This window comes from Pogona vitticeps, chromosome 6 (assembly GCF_051106095.1).
Source record: "Pogona vitticeps strain Pit_001003342236 chromosome 6, PviZW2.1, whole genome shotgun sequence".
Classification (NCBI taxonomy): Eukaryota; Metazoa; Chordata; class Lepidosauria; order Squamata; family Agamidae; genus Pogona; species Pogona vitticeps.
The window spans coordinates 7,547,555-7,561,878 of record NC_135788.1 but is presented as its reverse complement, the minus strand read 5'-3'; the positions used below and the strand labels follow the sequence as shown (position 1 = coordinate 7,561,878).

Genomic DNA, 14,324 nt, shown 5'->3' with positions numbered 1-14,324 from the left:
GAGCGAAGAGGCTTTCCTCAGAGACCCACACGCACCACACACACACGCACGCACCAGGGAGGCTGCCTGGCTGCCTGCCTGGGTTGCCCTCCTCTTCTTCCTGCAACCTTCCCCCCCCCGTCTGCCCTCCCTCAGGCCCCCCGAAAGGGTCTCATTGCGTGTCACTGAGGCGGGCTCTCCTCTCTTCTCCTCCCCATGCTGCTACCTGCGCGCTGGTCCGCGGCGGCGGAGGCCAGCAATGCGAGGCGGAGGTAGAAGGAAAGAAGACGGAGGCGGAGGAGAAGGAGAAGAAGCGCGGCGACAGCAGGAGCCGCCAACCGCCGCCGCCGCCACCCGCCACCAACCGCCGGGCAGGAGGAGCGTCGGGATCGCCCTCCTCGCCCCCATCCCCGTCCTCAGCGTCGCCCCGCTCCGAATCCATGTGCCTCTCCCGTCCTGCTGACTAGGATGTCCACCGAGGAGCAGAGCCGGACGACGACGACGACGACGACGCCGGTGGTGGTGCTGCTGGTGGTAGGGGGGGAGCAGCCGCCGCCTCAGCCTCAGCCGCCTCAGCCGCCGCCACAACTCCCGGAGCCAGGAGCTCCCCCCACGGCCGCCGCCGCCGCCGCCGCCGCCACAGACAAAAGACCTCGGGGCCGGCCTCGCAAAGATGGCGCTTCCCCTTTCCAGAGAGTCAGAAAGAAGTAAGTTCAGGGCGTTGGGGGGGGGGAGGAGGTTGGCGAGGAGAAGACCGAGAGAGAGAGAGAGGGGGGGAAGAGGGAAGGGCGCGCTCCTGCACACACACACACACGCATACACACACGCGCACACCCCCTCCGTCCCTCCCTCCCTCTCCCTCTCCCTCTCCCTCTGGGCCGGAAGGGCGAGCGGGCGGGCTGTCAGGCGCGGCGGCTCCCAGCCCTGCTCGCCTCGGAGCCAGCTGCCATGTCCAGGGAGCAGCCGCCTCTCTCGCCTTTGCCCTTTGCCCTCCTCCTTCGCCGCCCTGGCCTTTTGTCTCTCCCTCTCCCGGTCCCAGCCTCCGCGGCCCCCCAAGGCGGGGGGGGGGGAAGTCCCATTCTTCCTGGTTCGCCCCCTTACCTTTTCCTCCCCCCCCAGTCCCCCTTTCCGCCCTTTGTCACGGCCCTTGCCTCTTTCCCCCTTCACTTTCCAACTTCCTTTGCCTGCCTGCCTGCCTGTCCCTTCTTGCGGGTGCGTGCTTTATTTTGTGTGTGTTTTTGAAGGCTTAGAAAGCCTCTTTCCCTCACTTTACCAGGTCGCCTTCCCCCACCCTTGCCCTCTCCTTTTGTTACTTTCTTGTCTCTGCTTTTGGTCTAGTTTCCTTTTCCTTCTCTTGTGCCTAGTTTGTTTCCCAAGTTTTCGCTCTCCCTCCCCTGTTTTCGGGCGGGGCCCCCTTATCCCCACCGCTTTTCATTCATCTTCCTTTCAGAACAGTTGCTCTAGAAAAGTCCTTCCCACCCACCCCCTTTAGAAGCCTTCCTTGGGCGCCCAGCTCGGAGCCAGCCCCCATCCTCTGTGTGTGCATGCAAGCAGCAAGTCCACCAGCCCTAGGAAGAGGTGATTGTGTAACGGGAAGCTCCTCCCTTGGAGCTGTCAAAAGCCACAGCCAGGGGTATCCACATCAGCAAGAGAGAGAGAGAGAGAGAGAGGCTTGGGGAAGACTGTTGTTTTGGCTTTTGTCTCTTGATACTGCCATCTTTCCCTGTTTGCTGGCATCCTGACAGACAGCTCATGGGAAGAAATTAAATGTGTGTCTCATTCACAGACCTTTTAGTGCTTATTAATAAAAGGAGCGCTGCCGTGTCCTTTGTATCTTATTGCTGTGCAGGTGGTTTGGGCTTGCCTTAAGACAGAAAGCATGATTCACACACGCGCGTCGACATAGTTTGCTTTGCACTGATGTTTGGGAGCACTTTATTATGACATGCTTATTCTGCACTATATACTAACATGGACTGAGGTAATGGGTCCAGTGTGCGCCAATTAAGATGCTGTGATTTTAGATTTGTTTTTTAAAATATATATTACTCCAACATCTAAAAACATTGTAAAGGGCAGTTTATAATGAATAATGGCTGACTTTTGGGAACATAGCTGTTATACTTCGCCACAAACTATAATGGGCGCACTGTGCTTCCTTTTAAAAGTTCAGATGCTTATGTTAAAATGTCAACATTTGTGTGAAATGCTACATTATGCCTCAATAATACACAGGTAAAGCTGGGGTTCTTGTTTTCCTTGTAGTAGTTTTACAATGAATCTCATCTTTTCTTATGATTGCTTTTACTTTTGTGATACCATTGTAATGTTCAGTTTAAACATACTGTACAGGGAAAAAAAAGTTAGGATAAATACTGTATGTCAACATAGCAGCAATGGCTTCGATGCCTTTTCCCTGAAACTATGGACTGAGGATTTTGAATGATATTCAGGAGGCATACCATCCTCAGCTATTGAAGATGGCATTTTACCTGTTTTATGTGTAGGTCATTTATCTATACATAAAGCCAGTGTGGTATAGTGGATAGAGTGATAGACCGGGCCTCAGGAGACTTGGGTTCAAATTTCCATTTGGCCATGAAAGCAAACTTGTAGGATGCTAATGCTGGTAAAACCACTCCTAAAATATTTCACATACCTTGAAAACTTTGTTAGAGTTGCTATAAGTTGGATATGACTTGATGACATACAACAAACTTTACTTAGTAGCTAATATTTGATTTTGTGTACAAACTAGCAGGAAAGATCTTGGCATTACAGTAGATAGTTTTCAGAAGCAGTTGTATGATGCTGAACTGTTCAGATACTTTTCTTAAAGGATATCCAAAGTGTTTTTGTTTCGTTTTGTTTGATTCAAGAAAGGTATCCATATTTTTCTATAACCACCAAATGATCTGCATAATCACTGTCCATAGAAGAGAAATTAGGAAATCGTTACATGGGACGATTCATTTAAACTAAAATATAGTATAAAACACTGAATTTGATAAACAATTCAAATAATATTAATGACTGCATGATTTTCTGTTTAGCTACTTATTTTTATTGCTTGTTTTTATAATGGAAATACACCTTTCCTCCCTCTTATTATTCGGATAGTCAATATTTGAAAACAATGCTTTAAAAAATAAGCCTCTCTTCTAGTGCAGATACTAGCTGCATGTAACATGTAGGACTCTTTCCATACAGAACTGTTTACCATTTGGACATAAGTTCATTAAAGAACTCCTACAATACACACTCCAGGCAACAGGCTGCAGCAGTGAAATTTTTTTGTTTTCTTTTTGTTAGTTCTGTGGAATATCATCCAGTAAAGGTGTTCTTGGTAGGGAATCTAATCTGCCTCCATCTGCTGCTTGATATATCATCTGGCTTCTATGACGAATTTGCCATTAATTTGGCAACATCATTGCTTATGTTCGGTTCATGTGTGGGCTGTTAATTTTATTGAATGATGTGTGGCTAGTATCTTTCCATGATATAAAGAATTTATCAGGAGAATTGGAAGGGAGGGCTATTTTTGACCATCTCCCCTTCCCCTTGCTCCCTTCCTAGATCAGACATTGGGAACACAAGGAACTGCAGAAGATTATTGTATCTCTGTTCTGCTGGTTGATCTGTGAGCAATATACTTATTGTCTCCTATCTAGCATGTTTTTGAAGTGTGGCCTTTGGGAGGCATATATTGCAATTGTATATTGTAAATGTATATATCTTTACCTAAGGCGTTGTTAGTCTGTGAAACTCCTTACTACAGGATGGGGTGATGGCATCTGGCCTAGATGCCTTTAAAAGGGAATTGGACAAATTTCTGGAGGAAAAGTCCATCGCAGTTCACAAGCCATGAGGGGGATTGTATAATCTCCAGGCTTAAAAGGAAGATACCTGCAAATGCCAGATGCAGGGGAATGGTATCAGGAGACAGGTATCTAACTGTTTTGTGTTCTCCCAGAGGCATTTGGTGGGGCCACGGTGAGATACAGGAAGCTGGACTAGATGGACCCTTGGCTTGATCCAGCAGGGCTCTTCTTATGTTCTTATATTTATAAGTTCATTCATCAGTAATTTTCACTGGACTCAGCAAGCTTATTCTCTAGTGAGTGTTTTTGCATCCTAGGACTTCTGGTGGGTTTCAGTCAGTACAGACAGACTATCATGCTTAAAGTTATACCATTAAGTTAAATGGTGAGGTTAGAGATTCAGCCATTTTCTAATGGGATTCCAAGGCCAGGGCACCTGATTATTCTTGTAGCTGGTTCTTAACCTTTGTTACTCAGATGTTTTTGGACTGCAACTCCCAGAAGCCTTCACCATCAGCTCTGCTGGCTGGGGCTTCTGGGAGTTGCAGTTCAAAAACACCTGAGTAACAAAGGTTAAGAACCATGGTAAGACTGTTCCTTGCACATAGAGGATATTGCATGGAGGCTGCTTATGGCAGACTCTCTGACATAGAGGGAATAAGTAACACTAGACTCCAGTTGTTTAACACCTTGCTGGACAAAATTAGCATTTGGTGTTTGTAAGGATGTGTGCCAGCCTTGAACAAAAAAATAATGGAGGACATTCCCTCAGGCCATTGAGAAGGTGGAATGTTTTACTATGCACCAGACACATCTTAAAGAAGTTATCCTCAAAAAGTACCTGTTCTTTCAAATAGTACTGCTGTTTGCTGTGTATCTGGCACCCACAGAAAGCTGGATGCTAGGCAGAACACAAAAATGACACGATCGCTACTGTGCAACTTGACATCTAATGTAAAATGACAAGATTGCAGTCTTGATATTGTAAGGCATGAGTGACAGTTGACCAGTCTGAATCTGACGAGGCTTGCAGCCTTCTTTCTGGATGGAGCTGGTGGGAAGATCTACTGGTTGGAGTTAGCATTCCAGATGTAGTGATCCAGGGGCATCCTTAGGCTATGAGCCTAAATGATTGAGGAAAACTGTACAGCATCAGTAACTGGCAAACACATCACCCTAGGACAAGGGCTTGTCAACTGTTCTTTCAATCTTCACTAGTGTTAGCTGCAGCAGCCTGGCCTGCAAACACTTGCTGACTGCAACCAAATACTGTACTGCATAAAATGAGCATTATCAGACTAACATGAGGTGTGAGCTAGAGTAATCTAGAACTCACTCGCTTATTGATACTACAGTCAAAGCCCCTGCATGACTTTACTCAGATTTGAACAAGGTTAGGATTCAAGGGGTACCTGTTGCAGAAGGATTTATAAAGCCATCACTGCAAAACCAGTCCCTTTTTCAAGCTTATTCCCAGAAGTGGAGGAAAGGTTGCTTTGTGAAAATTCCTTGAAAACTTTCTAATCTTGTCTGCTAGGCTATTAGGAGGAAAATTATTTTAATTAATTCATTGAAATGCTTGCATTTGTGTACCCAGGCTAGAATCCTATTAGTTACACTGATACAAGTGCAGTATGTAAACACAGGCCAGAATCCTATTAGAAATACTGATACAAGTGCAGTGGTGTAAATTGCAGTAGTGAATTCATGCTAGCTGACTAATTGCCATTTCTATCCCTCATTATGCATTAACTCATAGAGCTGATATACAGAGAAATGTGAATGGTGGCCAAAATCCTATTTGTGTATACAGTATTTACACTGGTGAAGGTCAATTACATCATCCTCTGGAGATGGTAAGATTTATTTTAAATTAAATGAAAGCTTCTGAGGCTCCCTTTTGCCCTGGGGAGCTTTGGAAAGGGGGGCCAGAACTTTAAGAGCCAACTATCTTTGCCAATATCGCCTGTGGTCCAAATCCTGCTAGCAATGACATAATGGTGATTTTTGGCTTTTAAAGGATCCCACCTCCCATCTCAAGGTATCCAAAGGCCTCCCCATGGCAAAAGGAAGCCCTATGGAGCCTTGGAAGCTAAAATGGTATGGGGACAGCAACCTTTCAATTGATTTAAATAAAATCTTACTCGTGCCAGGTGATGTCATTGGCTTCCACTGACACAAATTTGCACAATGGGATTTTGTCCTGTGACTTGCTAAGTAATGGCAATTTGCCACTGAGATTTACACTGTTGCAATTTCTATGCTACCTTTCTTCCATAAAGAGACTCAAGGTGGCACTTACACTGATGTAATTAACCAGAAAGATTCTGGCCAACACGTTTTAAGGACGCAGATATAATATCATAATATGCTAATGAACAAAGGATCTTAAAGTGAATCTAACCAGGAGAATGAAACGTTTTTTCATATTACATTGTTTATGCTACCTATGTGACAAAAATGGAAAAAGATAATGTAATAATTTAAATTATGCTACTAGTGCTACACATTAAATACTATTATATCTACAGTCTATGCATCCTGAAAGGTTATGCTTGTAAACATCTTAAGGATACCTAAGGGATTTGATACTGGTATTTTATAATAATACATGTAAACAAATATTATTACTGTTAATTCAGATTATTGAGCATCACATGATCATATTCAGTAAAACACTTTTACTGAACATTAGTTCTTTCTGTTATTAATGCTGTGGCATCTTTGCATTGTATTTTATTACCATGGGGTAAAAACAAAAAGATTCATTGCAAGAAAATTTCCCTTTAAAAGCAGATTACAATCTAACTGAACCTGCCCCATGGCCTTTTAAGAGTAATACTGGTTCTGGAAGCACCCTGAAGCTGTAAAGTTGATCCTTCTAATGGTGTGCAACTCCATCCAGAACAGGTTATACTCCTTGTCCTGAATTTATCTCTGTTTTTTCTGCCGTGAGCCTCTATTTGTTAATACACATCCAGTTCATCACTGCACCCATACAGAAATTCATGATTTCAGCAGCCTTCTTCATGTGTGCTGAAGCCAGTATCTATTCCCCTTTGGCAGCTTTGGCTAACTAGGATAGACAAGGGTTGTATAAATAAGTGGTCAGCTTCATTCCCCTGAGTAACTTCTTCACATCCTTAGATTCCACAAGATGAAACATGCACATGAAAACTGGACAAGTTACTGTCCCAATCACTGCCTGAGAGCCTACTCTTAATGTAGAGTCTGACTCACTATTGATACAAATGATTTTATTGGCGAAGTGTTTTGCAAACTTGTCACAGCAGTTTGAGAGCTTCTCTTCACTGTTTTGGTGCCCAGAATGTAGCAACTTTTTTACAACTTAAAATATCTCCTCTGAATGTCACTGTGCTGATGCAATTGGTATTACAGAACAATAAGTTCTTTGCTGCTATCAGTGCCACAGACTAGGTCTTACAATGGCTGGTGTTTAGTCAGATTAATTCTGAATCTTCCTCCCACAGTGCTGTAGCTGTCTATGCATCTCGGTGGTTAGGGGCTATGCTCTGTAGAAAATCAAGACAAAGATGTGCAGAATAGGAAAAGGTATTTAGTCAGTTAGAGCTTTGGCATGATCATCATGTGGAGAAGCTGGCAGATCTCCTAGAGCAGCCAGAAAATTGTCCTGGACCTGGTAGTTTGCAAACCTGTATTATTCTTAATGGGTCTGTTTTTGCTAGTGTACTGTATACGGTCCTACTGTATATAACTTTAATGTTGACAGCAAACAAATTGAAACTGTTAAAGTTTTTGTATATCTCAGTTCAATAATCTAATCAAATAGAGGCTGCAGCAAAGAAATAGAAAGAACACTGAGACTTGAGAAGGCAGCTATGAAGGAACTAGAGAGGATCATCACATGCAGGATATGTCACTGGAGACCTGGTTCAAGATTATCAACGTGACTGTATTTCAAATTACTATATAAAGTTGTGAAATACAATTTGAAATACAATGCTGTAGGAGAGCTTTGCCGATACTCTGGACCATGAGAAAGGCCAACATGTGATTTCTAGATTAGATCAACTCTCTTGAGTTGATCTAATCTAGATTGAACTCTCTCTAGAGGTAAAAGTAGCACGGCTGCTGTAGTTTGGGCACATCATAAGAAGACAAGATTTGCTGGAAAATACCATATTGCTAAGAAAGGGTGGGGGCAGCAGGAAAAGAGAAAAGCCAGATAAGAGGTGAATCGACTTCATAAAAGAAGTCACAAGCTGGAGTTTGCAAGAGCAGAAGCAGAGCTGTTAATAATGAGATATTCCGGAGACAGCTCATTCATAGGATAACTATAAGTCAGAGATGACTTGATGGCACACAACAATAATTATTTTGGTATGTGATCTTTTTTTGAAAGATTAATCTAAATGGAAGTACAGTTTCCTGCCCACTAAAGAGGGAAGAAAAGCTGATATATGTAGATCCTGTTATTATCAGTTGAAATGTTTGTTATTTAGAACAAATAGTATTGGAAATTTTAATATCAAGGCATGAAAATACATTGCATTTGTACAATAAATTGAGATTCTGTCTACTTCCCCCCCTTTAAATTGCCTTGAGTTTAGAGAAGGAAAACCTTAGTGTTGGCATATGTGAAACAATAACAAGAATTATATGTCTAAAAGTTTACATTTGTACATATTTTATGATGATTTTCATCCTCTGTCCACTTCATAGAAAGTAACAAATACATTGGACTGTTTTTAGATATTTCATAATGCTGTGTTAGAACCTTATTAGGTTAACTGTTACATATTCACAATGCCAAGATGTGTTGTTTGTGAAGAAGCGCCATAGTCTCAAGTTTAAAATGAGGGCAGCAGATGGTGTAGCAAAAGGTAACAATAAAACAGCTGTTAACAGTACATTGGATAACTCGAGGTAGTATGCCAGGTGCTGTAGTGTTAGGTTAGTTATTATGTAGGTATTACACCTTAGATTCTCAATGAGACACATTTATAGGAGTATTGAACTTGATTGGCTCTGCAGATCTCTCTTCAAACAAGAATTTATTCTCTGTCTAGGGAGGGCTTGAGTCTGAAATTATTCACTATGTATGGCAGAATCCATAGGAAGATAAAAGTAAAGAATGGGCAGGTAATTCTTTTTTAATTGAAAAGCTCTTAAAACCCTATCCCACAAATTATATGTATAGATAGAGCAAAACCTATAAAATCAGAAACATTCCCATTTTTAGAAAGAATGTACTGAGGCTGCAACTACTTTGACAAATACTTCAGGATTTGCTCCACAATTGGTACAAGTGAATCCAAAGTATTTTTCAGTGATCACATGACAAAAAGGTGTCAAAATGGGCTCTAACACAGGCCAGAAATATGTTAGGAAAATAACAGTGCTAATTATGCAAGCACTTGGTATGTTGTCCATCATGCAGCTGGTCACACACTGATTGCAAAATTGGTTGCGCAGCCTGTTTAGCAAAATATGGTCCACCAAGGGTTGGCGGGGCTGGGGGTGGAGCACTACTTCTGTGATTTTCACTGTGCAGTCTGCCCCCCTCTCCGCAAAATAATTTTGGCTGCGGAATAATGATTTGTAAGACCACTGTACTGTTATCAAGTAACTCTGACATGAAAACAGGTGGTCAATGAAAAAAAAACCCAGTAGGTAATAGTTAATACCACATTATATATCTGACAGCTCAGTAGAGTCCTTCTAGGAAAAAACAGTATGGTAACTGTATTTTTAAGGCTTCTCCTAAAAGTCTGCGGTGACTTTTATTTATATATGTATTTAAAAAGCTATATCACTTTTGAGCCTTATGGCATAGTGGATAAACTACAGTACTGCAGTGGAGACTCTACTCACAACCTGAGTTTGATCCCAGGCTCAAGTGGCTGGCTTGAGGTTGACTCAACTTTCCATCCTTCTGAGGTCAGTAAATTGAGCATCTAGCTTGCAGGGGTGGGGACAGTGGCAATGTATAGCCTGCATAAATAAATTGTAAACTACCCAGAGAGAGCTGGTGGTATACAAACAACACACCCTGACTTATGGGGCTTATTGCAATTAAAATAAAATAAAATAAAATTCATATATAATAAAATAAATTCTCACCTTATTGGCCAAAATTCAAGTGGGAGTGTTCTGAGTTCCATAAACCTGACAGGGCTTCTGCCCGTTGATAGCAGCCATCCATGATACCTGAAAACCTTTGGGCATATTCAGATATACGTGTCATGTAAGAGGAACAACTGATATGGATTGCTGTTGATGATTCAGGTATTAGAAGTTTCTCTGTGCACAGATAAACCTTTTTCATGAAGCACTTAGTTGTGTGTGCAGCATTTATTTGTGCATGTGGCATTCTTTCCAGTGGGAGATGCATGTGGGGTAGCCAGCCTTCATATTCATAGTGCATTCAGCTTGATCTGGGCATCTATGTATTGCTGTGGAGTTCTATAAGCCAAACTGCAAAGAAATAGTGTGTGTTAGTCACATCCCTAACTTTGTGCTTGTTTTATTTATTTTTAACTAAAATTTATAATTTCTGCCAGTAACTTGGATAGTGCTTTCTAGATTTGTGTGTATGCACAACTCTGGCTTCCTAGAAAAAATAGTTGAATTAATAAAGTATTATAATGAACAGTGTTACATTCCAGTATGAATGTAGGTGAGAAATTGAAAGAAGTATCTTTAAAGGGAAAAATATGTTCTGTGAGTAACAAGATTTTCTGTGTGGTTCAGGACTTTCTCGAGCCTGGCCTTCAGGAAGTAGTGGGTGACCCCATGGTGGCCCACTGTGACTTGTTTGCAAAACCATTTGAGCATAAAAGTTCAGTGTTTGTGCTCCCAATCTTGATACTGTACTACTGTTTTTTTTTAGCTATGTCTGGGAGATAACATCATCTGTTTTTGTTGAATGGGTTTCTTTTTACTGTGACCAGAAAATGCTGATGAGGTGTGGTGCAGCTGACCATCTGTCTTCTTAATCTTTGTCTCTGACAGTTTATAATAGCTAATAAGAAAGGATTATTAGGAGACAAAATTCTTAAATGAGGAGGGATTATTGGAGAGGCTTTCCATAAGAGCATCCCCAGTTTTTAAGATCTTGAGGTCAGAACTTTCTCTCTTCAACAAAACCATTTAGCACGAAGTCCTGCTGCCCTGACAGGCATATTTCGTGAGGATACAAGAGAGGGCTCTTCTGATGGCTCTTCTCAGGTTGTGGAATGTCCTACTTCAGGAGGCCAGGTTGAAAGCCTGCCTGAAAAGGAAAATCTGTGCCTAACAATGGAAGGACAAGATGGAGAGCGGGGCTACCTGGCTTCTTGGGCACCACAACTTATTGTGTCTTTCTTTGGCTGTAGCTTTTCCAACAAGTTGTATTCTCCTTTCATCAGGAGAAAGGAAAGTAAACAAACAAATAGAATTGCTAGTTTCCAGAGGTGACAATTGCTTCTTTGTCATAGAGCTTTCTTAAAGATGAAGTCACTCCAAAACACATTTTGAGCCTAGACAATTATTGTAACTGTTAACTGATTCTGCATAGTCCCCTTCCTGAGTGATCCCTATGCAATTATAATCACTCTTGAATGAAGCTTATGTCTTTGCTCAATTTCTTTTTGATGTCAGCTGTGATTTTTGCATACAAACTTATTTCCTTGATGGCTTCCAATAGACAACATTAGAATGGTGTAACTGATCATTCTTCTGGACCTGTCAGCAGCTTTCAACACTACTAGACATGACATTGTATTCTAAAATAGGCCATTTGAGTTACACTGTTTTGAAGTGATATTCCTTATTGAACAGTTGATTTGTGAAGGTGGTATTGTGAGACTCCTGCTTGACTCTGTTGCGCTTGGGCTATCAATTCCCATATCAAATTGTAAAACATGAACAAGAACTTTCACAGATTTAGGGTGAGATGTCATCAGTATGTTGTTGACAGGACCCAGCTCTACGTCTGTTGTTTACTTAATTCAACCAGTGAGAGGAGCAGAACCAGTAGTTGAAATAATGGAACGGTTGAGGGCCAGTAAACGTCAGAGAAGATGGAGTTTCTTTTTATGGTGATTTATATGTTTTGTGAGGTAGGATCTTGAAGAGAACCATGCTCATCCTAAAATGTATATTTATAGCTTGTGGTGCTGCCAAATGTAGCATTATCATAAGGCTCAGCTACCTTTTACAGCACGTAGTGCTTTCATCAACTTTGGTTGGTTACCAGTTATGGCCTCCGATCTTGGAAAAAAAGTATCTTGGCTACTGTTTTCCCCATTCTGCTACTCTAGAACAGAGCCTGTGTCTTTGAAAACTTCTTAGAACTATAGTATAAAACTGAACAGCAAGTTAATGAAGATCAGAAATATGGAATGGAGGTTGTCATTTTAAAAACAACTACTGGAAGTAGTACATTTTCAAGCATAATGTAAAGTGCTTTTGGACCTGTGGGTACCTGTTGTGTAAGCCTGTTTGAACAACACAGTTATCTTTCCACTGGATTTTCTTCACCACCAGGAGTTAAATAGGGAGAAGAGGTTTTTGTTGTTTTTTTAACATGGCACCCGGGCAAAGATATTTTTATTTAAATATGTATTCCAGCACATAATGCATTCTGGTTTCAATTAGGGGTTGCGATAATTGTTTTTGTGGCTGCACTGATTCATTTATTGCTGTTGTTCTATTTTTGTTTCAACTGATTGCTTTATTTATTATTTTACCATCTTCTATATACCATTCTCTTAGTTTTCCTGAAAAATGGCCCATAGTTCTAAAATGTAACAGCATTTTATTGGGAAGAACTCAATATGGGGATGCCATTTGTTATGTTGTCCTGTGTCTTGTGTAATATGTAGTACTGTGAATAAAAGTAATCATTGGCACATGTACAGTGCAGCACAGGAAATTATTTTAGCATTGGAGAACACCCTCAGTGCCAACCTGTAGCATGCCATTTCTCTTGCTGGAAAAGCTATAGTTTATAAATCACAGCTGATTTATCATACAATATATCTTGTTTAATATTTCAGTGTGTAAACATTTCTTTTATATCAACAATCTAGAAGAACTATTTCGAATTTTATTCCATCTAAATTGTCTGCATGATAAGTGGACAAGTGAAATCTCATTTAAAATCATGATTTGCATACATAATAATAAGCCAGAAGGATACTGAATACTTTATTAAGATTAGTTGATATTATAACTATTCGAACCTCTTTCTGTCGTAGTTGTTATATACATGTCTAAACTTCGGGTGCCTAGCAGGTTCTTTTCCCAAGGTTTGCGGAATGCCATTTAATTGTATCATGACACATGATAGAAGTATCTTGTCAGGGGAATTGTGTTATCAGCCTAAGGCCTTGGTGAAGACTGGGTACAATGGCTGTTGCACAAGTGCAATTGGACAATGCCAGATTTTGATATTGATATCATGAGCCAATACAACATATTGTGCTGATACAGAATAACGTGATGGCACTGCTATATCATCATCAGCCAGTGTGTCCACGTAATTCTTCGTGTTTGTTTGTTGCTTGATACGTGAATGGACAGCAGAGGTAGGAGAGGTCCTGGCTGCATGGCATGAACTGTTGTACTTGGTTTGCACTAGAATGGGATTATTATCAGGGGATGTTGCACAGACAGTTCATACATCAAATGCCCATAAAATCTAATCCACACTTTCTCCAAAATACATTTTACTGAGACTTACTCCCAGGCGTTATGTGTAAGACATCAGTCTTATATTTCGAACCAAATAGCATACTTGTGTTACAGAGGAACATCTTAAATAATTTCAGAAAGAGTATATTATAGTTTCTTTAAAATAATATTGAAGGCAAGTGGCAGTGGGAAGCAGGAATTTTGGTCTACAGTTTTGCTTAATCTTTAGCATGAAGGTGATACTCCCAAAGCGTAGGGAGGTATCCTTTCAAATAGAGACCTTTTTTCAGACAGTCAAAAGCAAGCACCCATCCTTGACCTTGTAACTCAAGACTTGCTTAATTTTGAAGGATAACCGGGGAGTTTGTGATATTTTTAGATGGGAAGCTCAGGGTAAGCAGAATAAAGTTACGTAAGGCTTCTTTTTGTTTATGATCAGTTGAGAAAGGTGTTTTATTTTTGTTTTGTTTTTTGGACAGAAGGTCACTGAGAGACTGAAATAGTGGACAAAGGAGAAAACAGTATCGTTATGCAGATAATATAGTTTAATTTAAAACCACCCTATAGTTTAAGGTGGGAGAAAATGCCATTGTCCAGTGCCTGGAAACATGTTGTTTCGTTGTTCTGTAAGTGAGGGAACCAAGGGTTTGACAAGGAGGAATAAAGTCTCCTTATATATGTCACCCACAGACTAAGCTATACAGCCCCCTGAGAACTGACCACCCACTCTTTCGGACGTGTTAGGTCTTCACGTAGACGAATTTGGGTTGCGTCGGGCCAGGACCTCGCCGCCTTCATTGGGCTCCTCGTTGCTTCCTTCACTTTGGGAAGCGATCGGGGTGGTGGTGGTGGGGAAGGGAGTGA

General features: G+C 41.3%; 1 protein-coding gene across 12 annotated transcripts in view; it reads left to right on the top strand.

Moving 5' to 3' along the window:
- Positions 1–315: 315 nt before the first annotated feature.
- KMT2C (lysine methyltransferase 2C) overlaps positions 316–14,324 on the top strand; it is a 168,403-nt gene continuing 154,394 nt past the window's right edge. For 11 of the 12 annotated variants that reach the window (XM_073002867.2, XM_078378507.1, XM_073002863.2 and 8 more), the window contains exon 1: positions 316–686. In XM_073002867.2, coding sequence (XP_072858968.2) covers positions 448–686 — 239 coding nt within the window. In that variant the 5' untranslated portion in view covers positions 316–447. The remainder of the gene's footprint in view (positions 687–14,324) is intronic. The other variant, XM_073002871.2, reaches the window with a different exon arrangement.